General features: G+C 43.6%; 1 protein-coding gene across 1 annotated transcript in view; it reads left to right on the forward strand.

Annotated features, from left to right (window-relative positions):
- ABCA12 (ATP binding cassette subfamily A member 12) overlaps positions 1-23,233 on the forward strand; it is a 129,011-nt gene that overhangs the window by 58,500 nt on the left and 47,278 nt on the right. The window contains exons 22-33 of the mRNA XM_030579999.1: positions 1,147-1,326; positions 2,550-2,865; positions 6,861-6,975; positions 8,661-8,990; positions 10,188-10,257; positions 10,354-10,488; positions 11,299-11,454; positions 14,640-14,826; positions 16,983-17,201; positions 17,863-18,059; positions 18,942-19,102; positions 22,124-22,360. Of these exons, the coding sequence (XP_030435859.1) occupies positions 1,147-1,326; positions 2,550-2,865; positions 6,861-6,975; positions 8,661-8,990; positions 10,188-10,257; positions 10,354-10,488; positions 11,299-11,454; positions 14,640-14,826; positions 16,983-17,201; positions 17,863-18,059; positions 18,942-19,102; positions 22,124-22,360 (2,303 nt within the window). The remainder of the gene's footprint in view (positions 1-1,146; positions 1,327-2,549; positions 2,866-6,860; positions 6,976-8,660; positions 8,991-10,187; positions 10,258-10,353; positions 10,489-11,298; positions 11,455-14,639; positions 14,827-16,982; positions 17,202-17,862; positions 18,060-18,941; positions 19,103-22,123; positions 22,361-23,233) is intronic.

Here is a 23,233-nt window from a genome sequence, read left to right on the forward strand (position 1 = left end):
ATCCTCTGGCAAGGAGTTCCATGGGTTGACTGTGCATTGTGTGAAAAAATTCTTCATTTGTTAGTTTAAAACCTGCTGCTTATTAATTTCATTTGGCGACCGCTAGTTCTTGTGTTATGAGAAGGAATAAATAACACTTCCTTATTTACTTTCTCCGCACCGGTCATGATTTTGTAGATCTCTATCATACCCTCCCTCTCCCCATTCATCTCTTTTCTCAAGCTGAAAAATCCCAGTCTTATTAATCTCTCCTCATATGGAAGATGTTCCATACCGCTAATCATTTTGTTGCCCTTTTTTGAACCTTTTCCAGATGGAACGACAGTATTCAAGATGTGGGTGTACCATTGAATTTATATAGAGGCAACATGATATTTTCTGTCTTATTTCCTATCCCTTTCTTAATGATTCCCAACATTCTGTTCGTTCTTTTGACCGCCACTGCACACTGAGTGGATGTTTTCAAAGAACTGTCCACAATGACTCCAACACAGCCCTTGTTTATGCCAGTGGAAGCTGATGTAGATTAGGTGTGAGTTCAGCTCATTGCAACCCATATCAGCACGCTGTGTAGAATGAAATCTGTGAACATAGTCACCCACTGAGTGTCCTAACTACAGCATAACCATCATCCTCATGGCCGCTGTTCCACCGTAGTTACACTGCATTATGTAGTCACCATGTACAACATCCATAAGACAGCGATACCTTTAAGGGCTGCATTCTCAGGTCTGATACACACAGTACCATGGCAGACCTACCTCTTACTTGACGAGCTTAGATAAAATAGATTGCGTTCTCTACTGAGCTAAAACAGATCAGCAGACATGGCGATTACACTGAAAATCACTGGACGTGGAAGGAATGGAGAACACTATGCACAGTTTAAAAACCCAGCAGATTAGCAGTAACCTCTGGTTTGAAATGGCCGTCACATTCCATGGTTGGCATTCTCCCAAAGACAAACTAATGAGCGTGTTAAGAATGATTAACCTAAAAATTGGGTCAACCACATGCATTCATTGCCCTGGTAAATGCAGAATAATATTTTATGATTAATGTTTAGTGTGATTGTTTTTTCCATCCTTATTAGCATTAATGGCATAATGAAGTGATGGTTCCTTTGCTTCATTCCCCCTCCCCCAGATGATATAAGGTTGGAATTGCAGAACAACGCCGACATCATCAATCAACTGGACACATTATCTACCCTGGCAGTAAATGTATCCTCCTGTGTGTCGTTTGATCGCATTCAGGTGGCAAAAACCAGAGAGGAGCTGGAAATGGTAGCTAAAGACCTTTTTTTGAGGAACGAACTTTTTGGAAGTAAGTGCCGTGTCCAGTTACCGAAATGCCCATGTAATTAATGAATTAACTCTTTTTACTGTGCTATCATATGCAGTAGCCAAAGTGCAGTTCATGAGTCAAGTACTATACATAGAGTACTATATTAGGAAGACAATAGGTCCCTGCAAACAATGGTCATCCTGCAATCTTCAGCCAGTCAGCCATGACATATTGCATGGCCATGCCTCCTTATCACAGATGAGAGTGGGCTACAATCTGCTCCTTTTCATGCAGACTAGGTGTAGGTAGCCCTTGGTATCCTGGCAAGGTGCCAATATGGTCTTTTGTTGAGCACCTTGGGAACCCTTTGGTGAATCTCCAGGATACAGAGCTGTCCTCCAGATAGGCCAGTAGAGGAAAAGGGATATGTAAAGCAAGTAATATGAAGAGACCACACCTTTCTTTAGCAGATCATAATGTTCTTGAAATGCTTTAATGAAACCAAATAGCCCATTTTTGTAGGAGACGTATATTGGCAGAAGAGAACTGCATTCATAAAAGTCAGATGAATTTAGCCCATTAACTTTTGGCTATCATATCAAGTAGGGAAAATGAAAGGATCTTATGTGTGTCCTTGGTTTAGTTTTTAAAAGTAACGGAATGTGAGCTCAGGACTTTCTTGAAAGTCCCATAAACTGTTCTTTTTTAATATCCCATAATTCAGCCACCATTAAAAACATCACCCTTATCAACAGAAACTTTACTAACCTTGATAATGTGATGTATCAGTAGTTATTAAAACTGATTTCCTGTAAATCTATCATACATGAGATTTGATACTCTGTATATGGAATATTTATATTTTTTCTAGTCAGGTTAGATCTAAGACCAAGGTTTTCCAAAAGTGACTAGTGTTTTGGGGTACCTCTAATACTGAGTGCTGACATAGGAACAACTTAAAAGGGTCTGTTTTTCAGAGGGTGGGTTCTCAGTACCCAGAATCGCCAGGCGGTTTTGGAAATGTCAGCATAAACAACAGCTAACTGTTGAGCAACAACAGCTAACTCTACTTTGACATGCTTGATAGTGATGACAAACTGCATAACCACCTGAGCAGTAGGTTCTTTAGTTAAAAGACTATTGGGGTTTTAATATGGAAAAGGGTTATAAAAATGAGAAGTTCAGATTTGATACTTACACGTGGCACTATCCTACTGCAATCATTCTTGACTGAAAAATAAACTTCACTTTGTTTTCTCAAGGTGTCATTTTCAAGCTACCACCAAGAAGTAGCAGACAGAGGAGAGCAACTCCCAGCAGTGTCTCCCTTCCTCCACTGGTGAATTATACCATCCGAATGAGCAGCAGGATTTCCCAAACGACGAATAGGATCAGGGAGAGGATCTGGACCGTGGGCCCACATAATTCAGCCTCGCAGAGTCAGATCTACAGCCGAGCTTTTATCTATATCCAGGACAGTATCGAGAGAGCAATCATTGAGCTGCAGACGGGCAAGAGTCCAGAGGAAATCGCTGTTCAAGTCCAGGCCACTCCCTACCCTTGCTACAATAAGGATATGTAAGTCCATGAGCTTTTAGTCGTTTAAAACAAAACAATCATAGAATCCTAGAGCTGTAGGGCTGGGCGGGACCTCAGGAAGCCAGCAAGTCCATACCCTTACACTGAGGCAGGATCAAGTAAACCTAGACCATCACTGAGAGGTGTTTGTCTACAGCGTTCGTAAAATCATCCGGTCATGGGGATTTCACAGCCTTCCTTGGGAGCCTGTTCCAAAGCTTAACTACTCTTATAGCTAGAATTTTTTTCCCTAATATCTAACCTAAATCTCCCTTGCTGTGGATTAAGCCCATTACTTCTTCTCAACGACAATGACTTGTAGAACATGGTATACATTAGCAGGATAATTACAATGGTCTTGGCCTATTCCAGTAGATGTATAAATGCAGATAGTAGGTTAGGGCTGGGAAACTCATCTATTGAGAAACAAAAACTCCCTACATTTATGAGCCTAAATATGAGCTTTAAGTTACTTGATATTATTTCAAGTTGCAGTATTTATTATTTGTTCCAGCAATTCCAGTTTAGACATAGTTCAGAGTATGCAGTTCTGCTATATAGGCCTCTCTCTCAGGTGCTGCAAAAGCTATAGAGGAGATGAGGTTGTAACCCTCCTCTCACTGTGACATTCCCCTCTGATGTTATCCGGACCAATGATCTGCTAGGTCACTCCAATCCTTGAATCTGGGAGCCAGCCTTACCCTGCTCTGTTCTGAGATCCCCCATTCCTGGGCTCTTTACGCACAATGTCTGGCATGTAAACTGTTCCTTGGATTGTGCAACCGAATGACACTAGCCAGTATCTTCGGTCCCAGACACAACCCCAGTAACCTCCATCTTGCAGTGTCCAGTTATGCCCGCTGGACACTGCAAGCTTATATGAGTTCATCAATTTAACAAAGAAATTGATATGTACTAGGCTTGTTATCCCATAGGGAGTCTCTGACAGTCTTCAAACCAAACACACTCTTCAGGCAAAATAAACAAATGGATTTATTAACTACAAAGTTAGATTTTAAGTGATTATTAGTCAAAGCATAACAAGTCAGATTTGGTCAAATAAAATAAAAGCAAAATGCATTCTAAGCCGATCTTAATACTTTCAGTGTCCTTGTAAACTTAGATGCTTCTCACCACAGGCTGGCTGGTTGCCCTTCAGTTGCTTGGTGGTGACGTCTGTAGATGGAGGTGGAAGAGGGAGGAAGAGCATGGCAAATGTCTCTCCCTTTTATCATGTTCTTTCTTCCCTCTTGGCTTTGCTCCCTCCTCCCCCCGCCCCGAGTCAGGTGAACATTACCTCATCGCAGTCCAAAACTGACTCACTCCAGAGTCCAACAAATCCTTTGTTGTTGCCTAGGCCAATGTCCTTTGTTCCTGTGAGACTGGGCTGGGTTTGTCCCATATATGCCCTGATGAGGTGTGAACTGCCCCTCTGCTTCTCGAGAGTTTTTGCCTGGTCTTGCTTTAATCCATGAGGACACATTTTCAACCTCATAACTATATGCATGAAATTACAACCTATAACATTATTATAACAATGATTACTATAATATTACCATAACAACAATGGTCAGTGAATCATGATCCTTCCAAAAACACCCAACATGAGAACTTATGCATTGGATACCACGCAATCATTTTACAAGGATGAACATGAGGGTTCTGGGGTTTTCCCCGAGGTACAGAATGTCACATCCTAAATATGAGCTTTAAGTTACTTGATATTACTTCAAGTCTCAGTATTTGTTATTTGTTATAAGCAATTCCAGTTTCGACACAGTTCTAGTGTGCAGTTCTGCTATATATGCCTCTTTCCCAGGTGCTGCAAGAGATATAGAGGAGATGAGATTGTAACCCTCCTCTTAACAATGATGAAGAAAGACAGATGAGATTCCATTGCACTGAGCTGTCAGGATTAACTGCCTGTTACACCAAGTGGTGCAGTATGAATGGTGTATGAACCAGAATGAGTCTTGATAAACAGACTGGCACAGGAGTAAGGAGTTTTGGATTCTGATCACCTTGAGCCAGATCTCAGCTGGTGTAAATCAGCATAACTCAGCTGACTTCAATACAGCCAAACCATTTTATACCAGCTGAGGATCTGGCCTCTGGGTGTGACAGTTATGATAAGAAATGGAATCCTGGGATTGTGATCTCTCAAATTATTGCAGGGACCAGAGGCAGCAGCCAAGCTGGGTAAAAGCATGTGTGAAAAGCCATTTTCAATGTATTTTAAAGCAATGAGGGATGTTCAGTGTGGGATGTTGGCTTGGACAATCATTCTACAGAGGACAGTATAACTGACTTCACTCGAGCCAACCAAAAGGTTTGAATGGGGTTAGGCAGGGCTGGTGTCCCTAGCCTCCATTTGTCAGAAGCTGGGAATGGGCAACAGGGGATGATGGATCACTTGATGATTACCTGTTCTGTTCATTCCCTCTGGGGCACTTGGCATTGGCCACTGTCAGAAGACAGGATACTGGGCTAGATGGACCGTTGGTCTGACCCAGTATGACCGTTCTTAATGCAGAACATTTCATACTAAAAGCATGAGTTTGTACCACTTGAGCTAAAAAACAAGCTGCAATCTGTAGGACATTTGTTAACTTTATATGTTGATCAGAGAGAGAGAGAGAGAGAGAGTTGTATTCTAAATGAAGGTTATAATAAGATAATTCACATGCAAATGGTCTGCCTCCTTCTTGTGACCGTGAAGTGGTCAGGAATAGCTCAGACAAAATGTCAATTATTTACAGCAAAAATATGGATTTTTATTGTTAAATCATTATGTACTCTGATGAACTATTTCCTGGAGCACTTAGTATTGAGTTGTACGCTGCTTTTCTCGAATTCTTGCTGCCAAGAAAACAACTCACCTTCACAATTCTCTTTCCCCCACCTGGAAAATTCAGGAGATGCCATTTCGTTCAATTATTAAAATACTCAGGAGCTGTGGAATGACGCTGCAATAGAAGCTGTTATAAAGTCAACATTCATCAACTGCTACCACTCAGTTACCATTTTACAGGCAAAGTTGTGGCAATCTCATATGTCATTGTACCGTAACATTTGGAAACTGCTGAAATTTGGAGACCTGGTTGACATTCTTTTTAGTTCAAAAATGCAGTTTTATCGAAATCAAAAATTTCATAAAAATGCGTTGATTTTTATGACATCTTTGAGTTTTCAACTAAAACAATTCAGAACAAAATTATTTTTTTATTTTGTTTGAAATAGTTTTGTTTGAGACTTTTTGCAGAAATAGTATTGGCTTTTTTCATCAGAAAGGGAACATGCTGTATGTTCATTAAAGTTAATCTACTGTGGAAAAACAATCTGTTAATAATCTTGTTTTCAAATACAGTAGGTTCAATTTACTACCACTACTACTTCCTTTTGACTGGAAGGAAAGTCTGCTGGCTAAAGCATATGAATGGGGGTCATGAAACATGGATTCTAATGCCGGTTCTCTCACAATCTGACACTGGGCAAGACACTCAGGCCACAGTTTTCAAATGTGGATGTCAGGTTAGGCACCTGAATCCATAAGAAGACAAGGAAATAAGCAGTCTGATTTTCAGAAATGGTAACCATCTGCTGACTGTATTGACTAACTTCATTCGGAGTCATGAATTCCCAGCACTTTGGATTTAGGTGACTAACTTTAGGCATACAGTTTTGAAAATGTTGGCCTTAATCTCTCTGTGCGGCAGTTTCCCCAGCTGTAGAATCCCACTAATAATACTTACTTACATGACAGCAGGGTAAAAAGGGTTAATTCATTAATATTTTTAAACTGTTTGGAGTTTCTTGGCTGGAAGATCCTATGTAAGTGCAAAATACCCTTTTTCTAATATTAATTATACTCTGCATTTAAAAACGTGAGCATGGTTTTCCTCTGCAGGGAGTATTAGTTTGAAAAGTATATTCAGCATAAATCCCTAATCTAGCACATTTTCTGTTCAGCTAAATCCTGCATTTGCCTTTTACAGGTTCTTAAGCAGTGTGACCTACTCTCTTCCATTTGCTCTGATGGCTGCCTGGTCACTGTTTATAGCTGCTTTTGTGAAAAAGCTTGTTCAAGAGAAAGATCTAAGGCTTTATGAGGTACATTAATGAAATTATGACTAGATTTTTTATCAAGAATGTAGCAGATAGATGATGTGACATTGACTGGAGCAGCACAAGTGTTGAAAGACCTGTTATCACTGTGTAAAATGCACATGTTAAACATGTAAATGTATGGACTCAGTGACATGAATTAATCATAGTTGAAGGGAAATCACTTACTTTGTTAAAATGAGAGCTGGGGGCTGACTAGCATTTTGGCAAATAAACCAACTCCTCTGCTGTGTGTGTTTCCATTTGGGTGGGTGGGGATGACAAGTTGTCGATGTGTTATTAGTGGTTTTATGCAGTGAAGGATGGGGGACAGCTATGTGAAATGTTCAACTCCAACTTAAAACCAACTGACACACAGCCGGGGTTCAGGTTTCAGATCTGTGTTTCTGAACTTGCTGCAATGGTTTGCTGGAACTGCTCTGTTTCTGTAAACTATCTTGCAAAGCTTTTGTCATCTTGATTCTTCAGGAAAGGTCACTCAGGGCAATCTAGTCATATAAATCTCATGACTTGTCTCTTGTGTCCCTGATTGGACCCATAGCCCATGTGATGAGGAGGGTTTGGCAAACTCAGCAGACACAATGTTCCCTGGGTATCTAAAAGAGAGGCTGAAACTGGGGCAGGCCCCCAGCCAGTAGAATGCCCCGGGAGTCGTATTTTATGTCATCTCTAGTGAAAGGGAGTTCTTCGCTCATTGCCCCTACCAGAGGGAAAATAATGCATTGAAAGCAAAGTGATGCTCTTTTCCCTACCATAATTTAATTGGATTTTCAAAGTGAACATGTACGACAGCCTTAAGAGCCAAAGGGCTTTTGCAAGCCTAACCCTCAGCAATCAACAAGAACTCAGACAGATCTGTTCCTGTTACCATTCCCATGGAAACAGCTGCTGGATCACCAAAAAATGTCTTAAACTAATGGACACTTACAAACATTGAAGGAAATTTAATGAGCTTTTTTTTAAAAAAAACAACCCAAACCAATTAATTGATTGATCTAATTGATCGCAGCTTATTCTGATGCCTTTTTCACAGGAACCAAAGTAGCAGCAGGCTTGTTAGAAATGTAACCAATCACATCAGTTCCAGAAGAGAGCTGTGAATGTGGTTTCTCTTGCAGCACATAATATTCTTAGGCTCCCAAAGCCGAGAGGGCCAGATTCACAGCTTATGTAAATGAGCCTTTTTTGCAGCTGTGTCTATTTACACCAGGAGGCTTGGGATTTCTAGTGTTAGGTAAGTGGGAAATGGGGAAATTGACTTTTTCTTTTACAATGAGATCATTGGTTGAGATTTTAAAAGTGTCTTTGCAGTGAAACCACTCACTAGTCTTTAAAAATATACTCAAAATGTTTTAGAAAAGCAACAAATACGGTTATACTAGAGGCAAATATTAGTATTTGCGTTTGATTTGGGGGGCCATATACACCTTCCGGGACATGGCACTCTTGTATTGGACTGTTCTGCAAACATAGGATGGTCTGAAGATGCAAATTTGCTAGGCTACCCTGGTTTATAAGTAAAGCCTATGCCAAAATCAGAGCGGACATGCTCTAATTCCATGCACTATCCAGAGTGTGAGAAGAGAATGTTGAAGTATTTCAGTGCCAAGTATATAGTCAGAAATATCTCGTAATAAACAGCTGTCCGTTTTCTGCCTTCCTTTCCACAGTACATGAAGATGATGGGTGTTAACTCCAGCAGCCATTTCATTGCCTGGTTCATTGAAAGCGCCACCTTCCTTCTAATCACAATCATGTTTCTCATCATTATACTGAAAGCTGGCAACATCCTGCCCAAAATCAATGTGGTGATCCTGTTTCTATACCTCATGGACTACAGCCTCTCCATCATAGCCATGTGCTACCTCATCAGTGTCTTCTTCAACAACACCAACATTGCTGCCTTGGTTGGCAGCCTTATCTACAGCCTCACCTTTTCTCCCTTCATTGTGCTGCTGGTAATTGAGAATCATTTGAGCTTCTCAGTGAAGAGTCTGCTCGTAAGTTTTTTTTTTCTCATTAAAATAAAGGGGCAGGAGTGTTTAGTAGCAGACATTTGCTTCTGGGGCTCCCGAGGGTCGCAAATGAATGTGAGCTAGGTGGCTTCATTCTACACTCCGTTTATGGACATCACCAAGCCACTGCAGAACGTGACACAAAGTAGACTTCTCCATGACTGGCAGGTTCTGATCAAGAGCTACCCACGGCTAGAATAGAAAGGCTGTTATGGATAGAAACGAGGGGCTCTGGCAGAGCTTTAAGGGAAGGTTTCTGACTTCATTACACCTGGTGCTGCCAATTCTTTAATTGCACAAACCTTCAATTGCCCGTAACATAGTAATGAAAACAGAACTCAAGAATTATAACGTAATGCTTGCACCAAAAGAGAAAAAACAGGATGATCAGATACCCGTTCCTTTCTTAACTGAGATATGGAATGAAAGGACGTAGCAGGAGGGGCAAAACATCTCACTGACTAACCCATCTCTGTCCTGCAATGGAAACCTCAGATCCTGCACTCCATTCAGATCCTACTATGTAAAGCAGTTACACCCAAATCTTCAAATGCATTTAGGCTCCCAACGTCCACTGATCCCAATTCAGATTGGGAGCCTAAATACCTATGAGGATCTGGGCCTTAGTGTCATTGTGGCATTCAGGAGTACCTTTCTCATTGCCTGGACTGTATAAAGTACAAGGCATTAGTCTCATAAGTAAAAACCTCCTCCTGGAGAAAAACATTTCTCTGGAATCATAGGTGTTTAGGTTCCAAAAGTCAAATTCATTGCTTGCATAAGCAAATATAAATCCACAGAATTCAGTGGATTAGTTTTGCCCCATGCTTCAAGTAATTCTGACTGCCTGATTAACTTGCAAAGTTGCAATTTAAAAAAAAAAATGTATTAGCCAAAATCCTCTATTGCTTGAGATATCTAACTATCTGCTTGCTTAAGATATCTAACTATCTGATTTTTATGTACAAATGCATGTTTTTGCACAAAGAAGCAACTGCATGTGCAAAATCATAGAGGCAATTTTAGAGACCACCACTGAAAATTTTGTCAATGATGTGTTTGATCCAGTGCTCAGAGAAGTCAGGGGAAAGATTTGCATCCACATCTCTGGCCACTGGATCAGGCCCAGTGAAGGTTTTTTTGTGAATTCTTCAGTAATTTGTTTTCCAATTTGTTCCACAGAGCCTGTTGTCCCCAACTGCATTCAGTTATGCAAGTCAGTACATTGCTCGTTATGAGGAACAAGGCATAGGTATGTAGGGCACATATAAAACTAAGTTTTGTTCCTTCATGACTGTGATACTTCATCAACATATTTCACAATGTATTCTTTATATCTTTACTTCAGGCCTGCAATGGGACAATATGTATAGCTCACCAATGACTGGCGACAATACTTCTTTTGGCTGGATGTGCTGGCTAATTCTGATAGACTCTTTCATCTATTTCATCCTGGGCTGGTACATTAGGAATGTTTTCCCAGGTAAGAATGCAAAGTATTACAAGCGACTGCCACACAGTCTCTCTTGAAAATTATAAATCAGCCCTGGAAGATTCCAGAATTCATTGGAGTGGGTAGATCTGTATTTGGTGGCACCCTACACTTGTGGATCACGGAGGCGTGATTTGCTTTTTAATTTTATGTGACACAAAGTCATAACTTAGGAGGTGTCCCTGGGTTCCAGTTGTGACTGGGGAACTGAGGGGAGTAATGAAACTGTGACAGGGTGACACAGTCTAGAAAGGGTTAGGGGGTCTCTGCCGGTCACATGACTAGGTGGGCTATATAGGAAGCTGGGCTGGGGAAGGCTGTGTACTCTTTCCCCCTGGCTGATGGAAGCAAGGGAAAAGCCTTTGGGGATGTTGCCAGCATTTGTCAGTGGAGTTGTTTTATTTTGTGTCCTATGTCTCTTTTCATTTCACACAGTAACTCATGCTCTGAGGCAAGGGGCTTTAAAGGACTTGGGTGTGGTGTTTGTTTTCCTTCCCTGGCATTTCAGTGCACAGACACCTACAGTGGTCCTGGGCAGAAAAGTAAAGGTCTCCTTCGTCTGACTATGAAATTACCAAGGATAATATATTACCCAATATTTCCTACTATGCAATCAGAGAAAAATCCTCTATAGGAGTTACCAATAGTACACAGGGGCATCAAGGCAAAAATAATCTCCTTCAGACTTTATTTTTGCTATTCGTCAGTGCGCAGTCGCAGCTAGCACTTTCTGTAAGATGCCCACGAGCAAATACTTTAATTTGTTTCTTTCCTTCTTTTGTCTTTCGTTTATGGTTGCAGGAAAATATGGCATGGCTGCCCCATGGTATTTCCCATTGCTCCCATCCTACTGGGCCGAACGCTACGGTTACATACCATTATGGAATGAGAAAAGATGCAGTCTCCTCTTCACCAAACTCTTGCTAAGGAGAGAGGCTGCATTCACCAATAAGATGCGTACGTACATCCTAGAATTGTTAATGATGGTAATCCAAGCAAGAGCTATATGAAGCTAGGTTTACAAAGGGGGGCGCCATGTCGTGTGTAGGCAATGTTTGTCCAGAGGACACACTTAACAAGTCCATTCCTGTACTAGAGATAGTGCTGGTTGCCAAACTGGTAGCCCAGTTTTTAAATGTAAGGGATATGTCTGAAACCCAGTGGTGGCTCCAGGCTTCAGCGCTCCAAGCGCATGCCTGGGGCAGAACACCGGGGGGAGGCGTCCTGCCGGTTGCCGTGAGGGCAGCAGTCAGGATGCCTTCAGCAGTTTTCCTGCACGAGGTCGCCGGTCCTGCGGATTTGGTGGCAATTCGGCTGCGGGTACATCGAAGCTGCGGGACTGGCAGACCTCCCGCAGGCAAGCCGCCGAAGGCTGCTTGACTGCCTTGCTTGAGGCTGCAAAAAAGCTAGTGCTGCCCCTGCCAAAACCTTTCCTTATCTAGAACCAGAATGACCTTGTTAAATACACCTGCTCTACCATGTCTATGTGCAGACTGAACACTGGCACATGCAATCTTAGAAGTGTGCAGTTACCTAGTTTGGGCAGGCAAATGCAGGTTTTCCTTTGGCAAAAGGGGTGCATGTATTTAAAAGCTTGCTGGGTGTACCTAAGATACAGAAATATGGCTTGCTTGGTATTTTTAGCGTGCCCCATGCTTGTTTTAGGGAATACCTTAAATTCTGCAAAGTTGAGCTAATATTATTTAGTTAACTACAGGCCTAATGAAAAAACGCTTCTCTTGGCTTCAGCGGGTGATGGATCCAATCCCACAACTGCTCTCAAGCCATAGTGCTTACTGCCTTGAGAAATCATATGAAAACCAGAGGGACTGTTCTCGCTGTTCTTTGTAGCAAGTGTTTTCAGGATCAGGACCTAAGATGCTATGTCAGACGAGGGATTAAGGGTGGCAGGACATAATTCCATATCTGTTTCTTTTAATCAGTTTGTAACATAAACTCCTTTAGTTTGTCTTCTTCAGAAGCATCTGAGCTCAGAGTCAGGATCTGCTGAGTTTTAGTCCTCACTCTTACTCTCCCTGGGGCCTAGGGCAAGTCACTTCACCTCTTTGTAAGGCTGCATCTACACTAAAGACCTTACAACAGCACAGCTGTATCACTGCAGCTTGCTCCAGTGTCTGGCCTCCCATGCAGCCACTTTATGCCAATGGCAGAGATCTTCATTAATTCAATATATAATTGAATTAAACCACCTCCAATGAGCTGCGGTAGCTATATTGGTGGGAAAGCATCTCCCACCGACACAGCTCTGTGCACATAGGTGCTCCTGTCGGTGAAACTTACGTTGGCCTACGGTGTTTTTTTCACACCCCGACCGAGAAAAGTTTTACCAACCAAAATGCTAGTGTAAACGCAGCCTCAGTTTCCTCGTGTGTAAAATGTGGTTAACACTGTAACCCTTCCCTACCTTCCTGACAGGGGTGTTGAACAAACTGTTTGATTAGTGAAGATGGGTTAAACACTTCATGCTTATATAATGCTTCTCGTGTTCATAGGGTGCTTATTATTTCAAATAATGGCTTTTTATAAGAGGAACAGGAATATCAGCAGCTAAAATAATGAGAGTACAATGCAGACAGTTAAATTAGCATCATTATTACTACTAATTATAATAATTAATTTTTACAAAGAAGTGCCTAGAGGCCCCAACCGTGATTGCACCCCCACCCCCAGTGAGGCCGAATGAGAGACAGGCTTTGTCCTAAGGAGCTCACCCTTCAAACAGACAAGAAAACAAAGGGGGTGGCGGAAGCAGAGGCACAGCAAGTGAAAGTGTCTTGAGCAAGGTCATGCACAGGTCGGTCATCAAACCATGAATAGAGCCCAGGGATCTTGTCTCGCAGTTAAGTGCCCTACCCACTCGACACATCCTCCCTCCTCAGACTGATGTGTATTTATTGAGCATTATTTGCGTTAGGTAGCATGGGAGGCATGGGCAGGGGGCCACTTATGACCAGATTCATTTGTACTGGTATGTGTTGTTATAAGCTGTAGAGAGGCAAGGTGAGTGAGGTAATATCTTTTGTTGGAACAACTTCTGGTGGTGAGAAAAAGAATCTTTCGAGCCTCACAGAGCTCTTTTTTGGGTCTGGGAAATGTAGTCCAAGTGTCACAGCTAAACACAAGGTGGAACAGATTGTTAACATAAGTAGTTAAAACACTTTTCCAGGGGCCATTCAAGGTGAAATGGCCCATTGGCAACCCTCCAGTCCTAGGGAGGAAAGGAAAGGGTGTGAGGGAAAGGCAGCTTGCTGGGAGGTGAGGGGGTGCATGGATTATAGATTGTTGTAATAAGCCATAAATCCATTAGTGGCTCTGTTCAGCCCGTGGATTTTAGTGTCTAGCAAAGTTACGAATATAGACACCCAGGCTCGTCCTTTGAAGGTGCTGTGCAGGTTTCCTTTGAGGACGAGGACTGAGAGGTCCGATATGGAGTGATCATTTTGTGAGAAATGTTCAGCCCAGGTGACAGAGTGCTTTTGTCTTTTATCATTTTCCTGTGAGAGTTCATTGGAGAGTGCAGTGATTGTCTGGTTTCAACCACATCGTTGGTGTTGGGGCATTTAGTGCACTGGATGAGGTACACCACACACTGTGATAGGCACGTGTAGGACCCATGGACCTTGAAAGGTGAGTTGGGGGAGGCTATTGATCATTGTAACAGTGGAGCTGTGTCTGCAGGTTTTGCATCTGTTGTTCTGGCAGGATCTGGTGCCACTTTGAGTTGCTGTGTCCTGGTCTGTGGGGAGCTTGCTTCTAATGATGAGTTTTTGAGAGGCTCGGGGTCGTTTGAAAGCCAGAAGAGGGGGTTCAGGAAAGTTGTCTTTTAAGATGTGGTCACCATCGAGTAGGGATTGTCTGGGTTCCAGTATGGGGTGATAGGACCAAATGTGGCTACAACACCGCACACTATAATGGACGTTTTAAGCTATCGGAAGTTAGAGAGAGAAATATTGGAAAGTTCAAAAATGATGCAAATACCAGGAAATGTTCCCAAGTTTTCAGCTGACAAGAACATACTTTTTTTTATTGTTCTTTATAAAAAGCCCTATACCTTTTCTCGACAAAAAGGTCCATAGTCTCATATATAAAGTCATCAGTTATCTCTTCTGATTCTTTTTTAGATGTCAAAAGTGCCCTTCCTCCTAACCTCGAGCCTGAACCCCCCAACCTCACTGTGGGAGTCTCTCTTCATGGAATAACAAAGACCTATGGCTCTAAAGCTGCAGTTGAGAACCTCAGCCTGAACTTCTATGAAGAAAACATCACTTCCTTGCTGGGGCACAATGGAGCTGGAAAAACAACAACAATGTATGTCTCTTTTGTAGTGTGGTTATTTGATACTGCATCAGATGGGTCTGTTCACTAGTGCGGGCGAGTGAAAGAATAAATGGGAGTTCTCAGTGTTATAAAGGCTGGATAAGATGTCTTCTTTGATTTGGTCTTTTTGTAATTATCTTATATTGGTGTACCTTGCTCTTCGTCCATCCCCTCTGTTATAGATAAGGGTGTCTTTCTACTTTGGAGTCTGACAGTACTGGTTAAGAACATTTTAACAGGGGAAAGTGATCTCTCCTGATATTGAGAAAACAGAATGAAAAGCCATAATAGTCATTGGATGCTTCCTAATCTAATGGAATTCCTATAATATTACACAGCACAGCAGTGGCTGCAAGTTCAGTGGCATTTTGGTGCCCATAGCAACTTGCTCCCAAAAGCAGTGGGTGATTGGCTCGTATCCCAGGCTGCAGCAGTATTGAGAAGAAGCTTAATGGCTGCATATTCAGATGAAAAGCAAATGAGTCTGCTGGGCTGGGAGGAGCAATGGGATGATCTATTGGCCTTTCAGTTCTGCCAGGTTTGCATGTTTTCATTATTAGGATTTTTAAATAATGACTCTGAAAACAGACCTGTAGGACTAGATTCCCCCTACATCCAAGCTGTGCTCAGCACTGTGATGGGATGATGTGCCCCCAGGGGAACTGTTTACACCTCTGGAGCTGTGAGCTGGTCTATGCAGAATCCAGGCATGAGTAAAAGCAGCAGGGGTTAGAACAGCCTGAGGAACCATACATGACAACAAGAGCAATGTAGCACAATGGAACTCCACACCACAATTGACATTCATCTGGCTCCCCAAACATGCTGGACTAGGATGGAGTCTGACTGTTCCAGGAGAAGCTCCATCAGTCACACAGGTGTCTGGGGTAGAGTGTATGAAACCCAGAGTTCTCCACTGTAAGCCCATCTCTCTGGAGTCCTATGCTGCAGCCTTAACAGAAGGCCCTCTTTCCTCCCTTCCACAGCACCCCAGCAATAGGCTGGAACTGAAGCACAGCGTAACAAACCATGCTACAACTGAAAGGCCCAGGAATGAGTAACATGTAGCCATTACCCAGGCAGTACATTAAGCTGATAAGTAAAGTTACCCCAAGGAGGACTGAACCCACAAAGGCAGGCACACATTATGATTCAGCAGATTACAAATTCATCCTGTATCCTCTGAGAAGCTTACAGAGAGAGAGAGATGGTGTGAGAGTAATCGTAGTGACTTCCTGGAACTTGACAGCTGGGGCAAATTCTGACGGGGATGAGTAGGGGGGTCACAGTTCCTTTCTTTTCCTTTTTAAAATGCAATTAAAGGAGGGTTTGGAGTCCCAAGGGAATGAAGAGCTCTTGTGCAGGGCTTAGCAGCAGCTGGGATGGCCAAGGGGCAGCTTGAGGTTTTCATTGTAGATATATTGTCTGGTTGTCTACGGTTTGCACGTTTTCTTGCTGAGAATGGCAGTGAACTCAGCGAACTCTCACTTTCAAAGCCAATGTGGTTACCAGCAATTTGAAGGTCACTAGATAGTGCAGCTAAAACTCTTTAAAATTTAGAGTGATCTTCACAATATGTTTTTTCAGTAACTAAACAGCAGCTTGGGGTCCATATTTATCTGTGTGGGGTAAGCCTGGGGGCCTGATGGCAGAGTAATGTGCTTCCACAAAGAGGATCTGAGTTCAGAACCTGAACTTTGGCCCCTCGACTCTGAGCCAGCAGCCCCTGAGTATGTTGCTGGTATAAAATAATCCTTTTTTGGGCTCCCCAGCAATCTCGGAGACAAAGAAGCAGAGTCAACAGGCTCTGAAGGGAGCTGTCTTGTCCTCACTGGCTGAAGGGAGTGTTGCCATGACGTGGAGTCTTTGTGAATAGCAACCGGGGAGGGATAAAAAGGTGAAGTGGGGATACCTGTTGCTCCCTTTCTCTTTATCTGGCTGCACAGGTCAGTCCAGTCTTTCCTCATGCTGTAGGCCCCCAGAGGCATCTGGAATGTCCTCTTGGCAGCTGGAATGCGTCTGCCTTGCACTAAATCAAGGAGAGTTAAATTAGGGGTCCCACTAGGGGAATTCTGCTAGGCGCTCAGCGAAGCCCCTGGGGAACAGAATCTCCGCATTTGTTTACACCATTTTCTTTTTTCTCCCAGGTCTATTTTGACAGGACTGTTTCCTGCCTCATCAGGCACGATATTTGTTTATGGCAAAGATATCAGGACCGATCAGGACCTCATCAGGAAGAACATGGGTGTCTGTATGCAGCACAACGTGCTATTTAGTTACCTCACTGCCAAGGAACATTTGCTGCTCTATGGCTACATCAAAGTCCCGCACTGGAGTGAGCAGGAGCTGGATGAGGAAGTGAAAAGGTCTGATAATGGGGGTGTCACACTCCCTCAGCATGTGTCACCTACAGTGTCCTTGCATGTTAATGCAAAGTGTTGCTATAAGAGTCACCACAAGCTGTTGGACTCAATGCAGGAATCATTGGGAAAAATTCTACAGCTTGTGTGAAGCAGGAGGTCAGGCTAGTTATTATAATAGTCCCTTTTGGCCTAAAATCTTTGGATCTAGGAACACATGGTCCCTGTCCCAAGGAACTTATAATCAACTGCAGATATTCTTCTTGAGGAGATTCCACAGTATGGTTCTAGCTACTTTGCACCACTCCAGAGACAGGGCTCCAGCGAGCCAGCTACAATGGGTTTATTGCTGCTTTGTGTCACCAAACCATGCAAAGCAGCAGGAACGTACCAGTGAATCTGGCCCTTTGTGTTCTCCAGCCACAGGATCCTGCCCTTAACTGTGACATGTCAGATGGAATTTTTGAAGCATCCTAAAAAAACACACCAACCCTGTGTCTGCGTTATATGATGTTAAACTATCATTCTACATTATGACAATACTGCGTAGCAGTCCATGCCTGAGCAGTTTTTCATTTGCTTAATGTTGCTTGATGCATTCAGATTCCTTTCCTTTTGCTAAATAACTGAACTGCAGCCTTTGGGGGCTTTTTTTTGTATTTTGAAGGACTCTGAAGGATACTGGCTTGTACAACCATCGTCATAAACTAACTGGCTCCCTGTCAGGAGGGATGAAAAGAAAGCTGTCTATAGCTATTGCTTTCCTTGGTGGATCAAGGGTTGTGATCTTGGATGAACCAACCACTGGTGTGGATCCATGCTCTCGGAGGAGTATTTGGGAGATTATATCAAAAAATAAAAAAGGTACTGTAAAGACACTCAGGGTAGCATTTTTCAAAAGCACCCAAGTGATTTAAGCTCCTAAGTGTCTACATCACTTTTGAAAATGGGCTGTAGAGTCCTTAGTTGCTTTTGAAAACATTACCCAAGATTCTTATGCATGAAAATTTGCCCCTGAGCCCTGGGGGGCTTCCAACCACCTCTTCAGTTGGGAGCCCCTAATGGATTTAAAGGCCCTGGGTCTCCTAGCCGCAGCTGGTGCCCTAGGGCCTTTAAATCTTGAGAGGCCACACCTCTTCTGGATGAGACCACACACCCCTCAGGACTCCAGCAGTACCGGTAAATCCTGTAAGTTACTTTCACCCCTTTTCATGCCTGATCTTGTGCTAGCACCTAAGCAACTGGTCTGAGGGCTGAATGGTTCAGCCAGGCCAGGCTCCTTCTTTCTGGGCTATGAAGTAGCAGCAGGACTGCTCCAGGGGCACTACTCCAGCCATAGGGATGGATGACGCTCCGCAGCCCAAGCACCTCTGTATCTATAGCTAGTGGAAGATCTATTGATACCACCTTTCTCTGTCTCTCCAAAAACCTCCATGGGATATAGAGGCCACAAAGAATTGGGCTTTGTGGGGAATAGGATCTTTTCAGACCCTTGATTGGATCCTGTTCTCTTCTCCTAAATTCATTTTGAAAAATTAACTCTTCCATAGTGCTAAGGGGAGCTTTCAGTTTCTTCCTAATGCTGCCTCTTAATCAACTCCGCTATTAATTGGAGAAGCGTGCATACGATATTCTATGCGCTATCTGTAGCTCTCATTTGACCGTGTCTGTTCCTGTACCACATATTTCAAAATCTCCATTTATTCTATCACGTGTCTTTGCTTGGTTTTCATGTGCATTCTCCAGGCCGAACAATTATTCTCTCTACCCATCACTTGGATGAAGCGGGAGTTTTGAGTGACCGAATCGCGTTCCTGGAACATGGAGGACTCAAGTGCTGTGGGTCTCCATTCTACCTCAAAGAAACGTTCGGTGATGGATACCACCTGACTCTCACTAAGGAGAAGGTTTGTAACTGTGTTAGGAACTGAAGAGGTTTAGGCTGAAATTTTCAAAAATAACCAGTGGTTTTGGTTGCCCAATTTGAAATACTTTCTAGAGTTCCATAATATAACAGGATTGAGAAGAGAGAGGCAAATAATGGCATCCCATAAAAATCAAGCTCACTGTAGAAGGATTGGTAGAAAGTCTTATCTACAAGGTGGGAATTGACCAGAATAGCTATTCCAGAATACAGTAACTCCTCACTTAATGTTGTAGTTATGTTCCTGAAAAATGCGACTTTAAACAAAATGATGTTAAGCAAATCCAATTTCCCTGTAAGAATTAATGTAAATGAGGGGGTTAGGTTCCAGGGAATTTTTTTTCACCAGACAAAAGACTATATATATATATATATATATATATATACACACACAGTATACGTTTTAAACAAACAATTTATTACAGGTAGACAGTGATGATGATTGTGAAGTTTGGTTGAGGTGGAGGAGTCAGAGGGTGGGATATTTCCCTTACTGCTAAATGATGAACTAGCAATTGACTGAGCCCTCAGGGATTAACACTCTCACTCTACAAGGCAGCAGGAATGGAGGGAAATACGTGCATTTCCCTTTTCAGTACACTGCCTTGTTAATTATATCAGCTTGCTGAGACCCCCAACTGCTGCAAACTCCCTCCTTCCTGAGCCCTGGTGTGTCCCCCCTGCTCTATGGAAGATGTGGTAAGTGGGGTGCATGAGCAGGGGGGAGGGGGACACCTTGACATTAGCCCCCCTCTTCCTTCCCTCCCCCACCCGCACAGCAAGGAGGAGTCTTGGAGAGGAGCTCCAAGTCAGAGGGCAGGGGCAGCATATAGCAGTGGGCAGGGGCGGCTCTAGACATTTTGCCACCCCAAGCACGGCTGCATGCTGCGGGGGGCACTCTGCCCGTCGCAGGTCCCGTGGCTCCAGTAGACTTCCCGCAGGTGTGCCTGCAAAAGGTCCGCTGGTCCCGCGGCTTTGGTGGACCTCCTGCAGGGTCCACTGAACCCGCGGGACCGCTGGAGCTGCCTGCCGCCCTCCTGGTGACCGGCAGAGCGCCTCTCGCAGCATGCCCCCCCAAGCACGCGCTTGGCGTGCTGGAGTCTGGAGCTGCCCCTGGCAGTGGGGGTGGGACAGCTGAACTGCAGGCAGCTGCTGCACAGGGAATTTAGGGGAGCAGGGAGCTGATAGCGGGGCTGCCGGTCCACCCTGGTTCCTAGCTGCAATGGGCTGCTCTTCCTGCAAGCAGTAGACAAAGCAGGCAGCTGCCAAATGACGTTAGAAGGGAGCATTACACAACTTTAAACGAGCATGTCCCCTAATTGATCAACAATGTAACAACGTTAACTGGGATGACTTTAAGTGAGGAGTTCCTGTACCTTCTCATGTAGGGACCCTTTATTCCAGATTAAATATGATATTATTCCAGAGTAAAGTCACTTTTATTTCAGAAGAGTTCCCACTCGGGGAATTATTCTGGAATAGCTACAGTGGAATAGTTATTCCAGAGTAGCTTTGCCAGTCTGTGTTTCCCCAGACAAGCCATAAGTGGTGGAGTGAATCAAAATGAAATCTTGACTCCTGATTCAGCACTTAACCACATTGGGAAAAGAGAGAGGGTTTATAGGTGCCTTCCAGTCATGTGGCTGCTCAGGTGGCGAAGCTGAGTCAAAGGGGAATTTAGAGAAGGGGGATTCTTCTCTCCTCGTGGCTGTCTAAAGCAGGGGAAGTCTCTGGGAATCTGGGCCCAGTGTTTCTCAGCTTCCATAGCTTGCACTCATGCTTATCCATAAAGTAAGCTGGAAAGAGGGATTTCCAAAAGCAAATGAAGGTCCCACATTTAAAATGAATGGCAGTTGTGGCCCTGACCCTCCTCGGTGCTTTTGAAAATCTCAGCCTAGGCCAATGGGGCTTAAGCACTTGCTTAAAGTTAGGCACGTGCTGAAGTGCTTTTCTGAAAGGGGGCCTTTGTGAGCAAGGTTTTATTCTGATGTGATGGGGACAAGAAAGAAAATAGTGGGATGTAACTAGAAAATAGAGAAATTCCTCAGGGGGTGGAGGATTTCCTTCGCCATGGCGTCCCCATTTCTGATTACCAAGTAGCTGATCTGATTACTCCTGAGGACATTCCACACCAAAAAAAGGCATTGGAGGTTAAAGGCAAAGCCACCTGTCGAATGTAAATTCAGTAGTTCGGAGAAACAGGCAGTGGGGAGAGTCCATGGGAAATGTCTTCCCTGGAGCAGAGTGTTATGCTCTGAAGGAAGAAATCTGCTATTGATATTATGTAGCAGCAAAAGCCCTGCCAGGCAGGCTACTTTGCAGACATGTAGTGAGAGCCAGTTCATGCCCCAAAGAGCTCACAGTCTAAATAAATGAGAGAGACATAGTAAATATTATTAGCTCCATTTCACAGGTGGGGAAGTGAGCTAAGGCCCAGCTCCTCAGACGGACATAGGTGCCAAACTCCAATTTAAATCTGTGGGAATTAAGTGTCTACCTACTTTTCAAGATCTGGGCCTAAGGGTATGTCTACACTGCAGCTGGGCCGCCCAGTCTGGGTGCACAGACTAGCACAAGCATGCTGAAAATAGCTGTGTGCACATTGCAGCTTTGGCAGAGACACAAGGGGTCAGGTGGGTTAGAGCTCAGGTGACTAGCCTGAGTCTATGCTGGAGCTGTATTGTACACACAGCTATTTTCAACACGTGAGTGCTTATCTGTCTACTCAGGCTGGGCGGCTCACTCTCAGCTGCCGTGGAGACATACTCTATGTGACTTGCCCAAGGTCACCCACGTCTGTGGCAGAGCTGGGCCTTGAACCCACATCTCCTGCCACCCAGTCCAGTGCCTCAGCTGTAAGTCCATTTCATCTGCCTTTGATAAAATTGGAATCTCATGTCTTGAAGATGAAAGATTCACAAAACACTTGCAGATAAAGTCATGGGTTAGAAGGCTGGCACCCCTGACTGATATTTGATTATCTAGTAATATCTTATTTTCTTAGTGTCCAAACCAGACCCTGACAGAGGAGTACGATACCTCAGCTGTGACCTCCCTGATCCAGTCACACCTCCCAGAAGCTTATCTCAAGGAAGATGTTGGTGGAGAGCTTGTGTATGTGCTTCCGCCATTCAACTCCAGAGTTTCTGGAGCGTATCAGTCTCTCCTGAGGGCTCTAGATACCGGCTTGAGTGGTCTCCACATTGGTTGCTATGGCATTTCCGACACCACCGTGGAAGAGGTATGAGTTCAAAATCTTTTAGTTTTAACTAAATGGTATGGAGTGTTGATGACTAACTTCCCCAAAGATCTATAATTCTGCTTTGGGACCAACCAGTGACACGACTGGGTGGGAATAGTGGGTTGTTGATTTTTGGTAGGTTAGTCAGCTGGCTTTTTTCCTCCACTGGGTTTTGTGTTTTGTTGTAGTTCTATTTTTTTTAAAGTCTAACAATGAGAATGTTCTGGCTCACCAAAAATTCCCACCTCGCTCAGTGTTTTTCAATATCTTCCCAGGAAAAAGAGATGATAGGGGTGGGGGAACGGAAGTGGTGATGTGCTACTTAACTTCTTTTGGCAATCCCAATGAATTAGGGTGTTTCAGCTGAAACAATCAGAGTTAGAGAGTTCATAATATTGACATTTTGTATGTTGTCCATTATGCTTCAGGATGAACACCATATAGGCCACTCAGAATGACTGTCTCCATCTGTCTGTCTGCAAACTCACAGAGACAGTGCTGCATCGTTTCCTATTCAGAAGCTTTAGTTCACTAACATAAATGTTTTCAGATGAAAGAGTAGATTCTTCAGAAACTGATGGGGGCTGCCAGAGAGGCATTGGTCCAGGTGCCCCATCTGACCCCTTGGACTCTACAGAGGAAAAAATAATTGAAACCGCAGAAAGTGTTTTCTCTCTATCCCAGCCAAAGTCACTGTGAGGCTAGTGCTGACAAGCTGCTGACATTTCTTGTGAAGAAGATTTTTTTCCCACTGCTGAATCATTAACTCCCAACAAACACAGGCATTCAGCTAAACATAAAGTAAAAAAAATGAAGGGCTAGGTTATCACAGCTGTTTCCTGGCAGTGCAGTAAGGGGGCAAAAGGCTCCCAT

This window comes from Gopherus evgoodei, chromosome 11 (genome assembly GCF_007399415.2).
Source record: "Gopherus evgoodei ecotype Sinaloan lineage chromosome 11, rGopEvg1_v1.p, whole genome shotgun sequence".
Taxonomy (NCBI): Eukaryota; Metazoa; Chordata; order Testudines; family Testudinidae; genus Gopherus; species Gopherus evgoodei.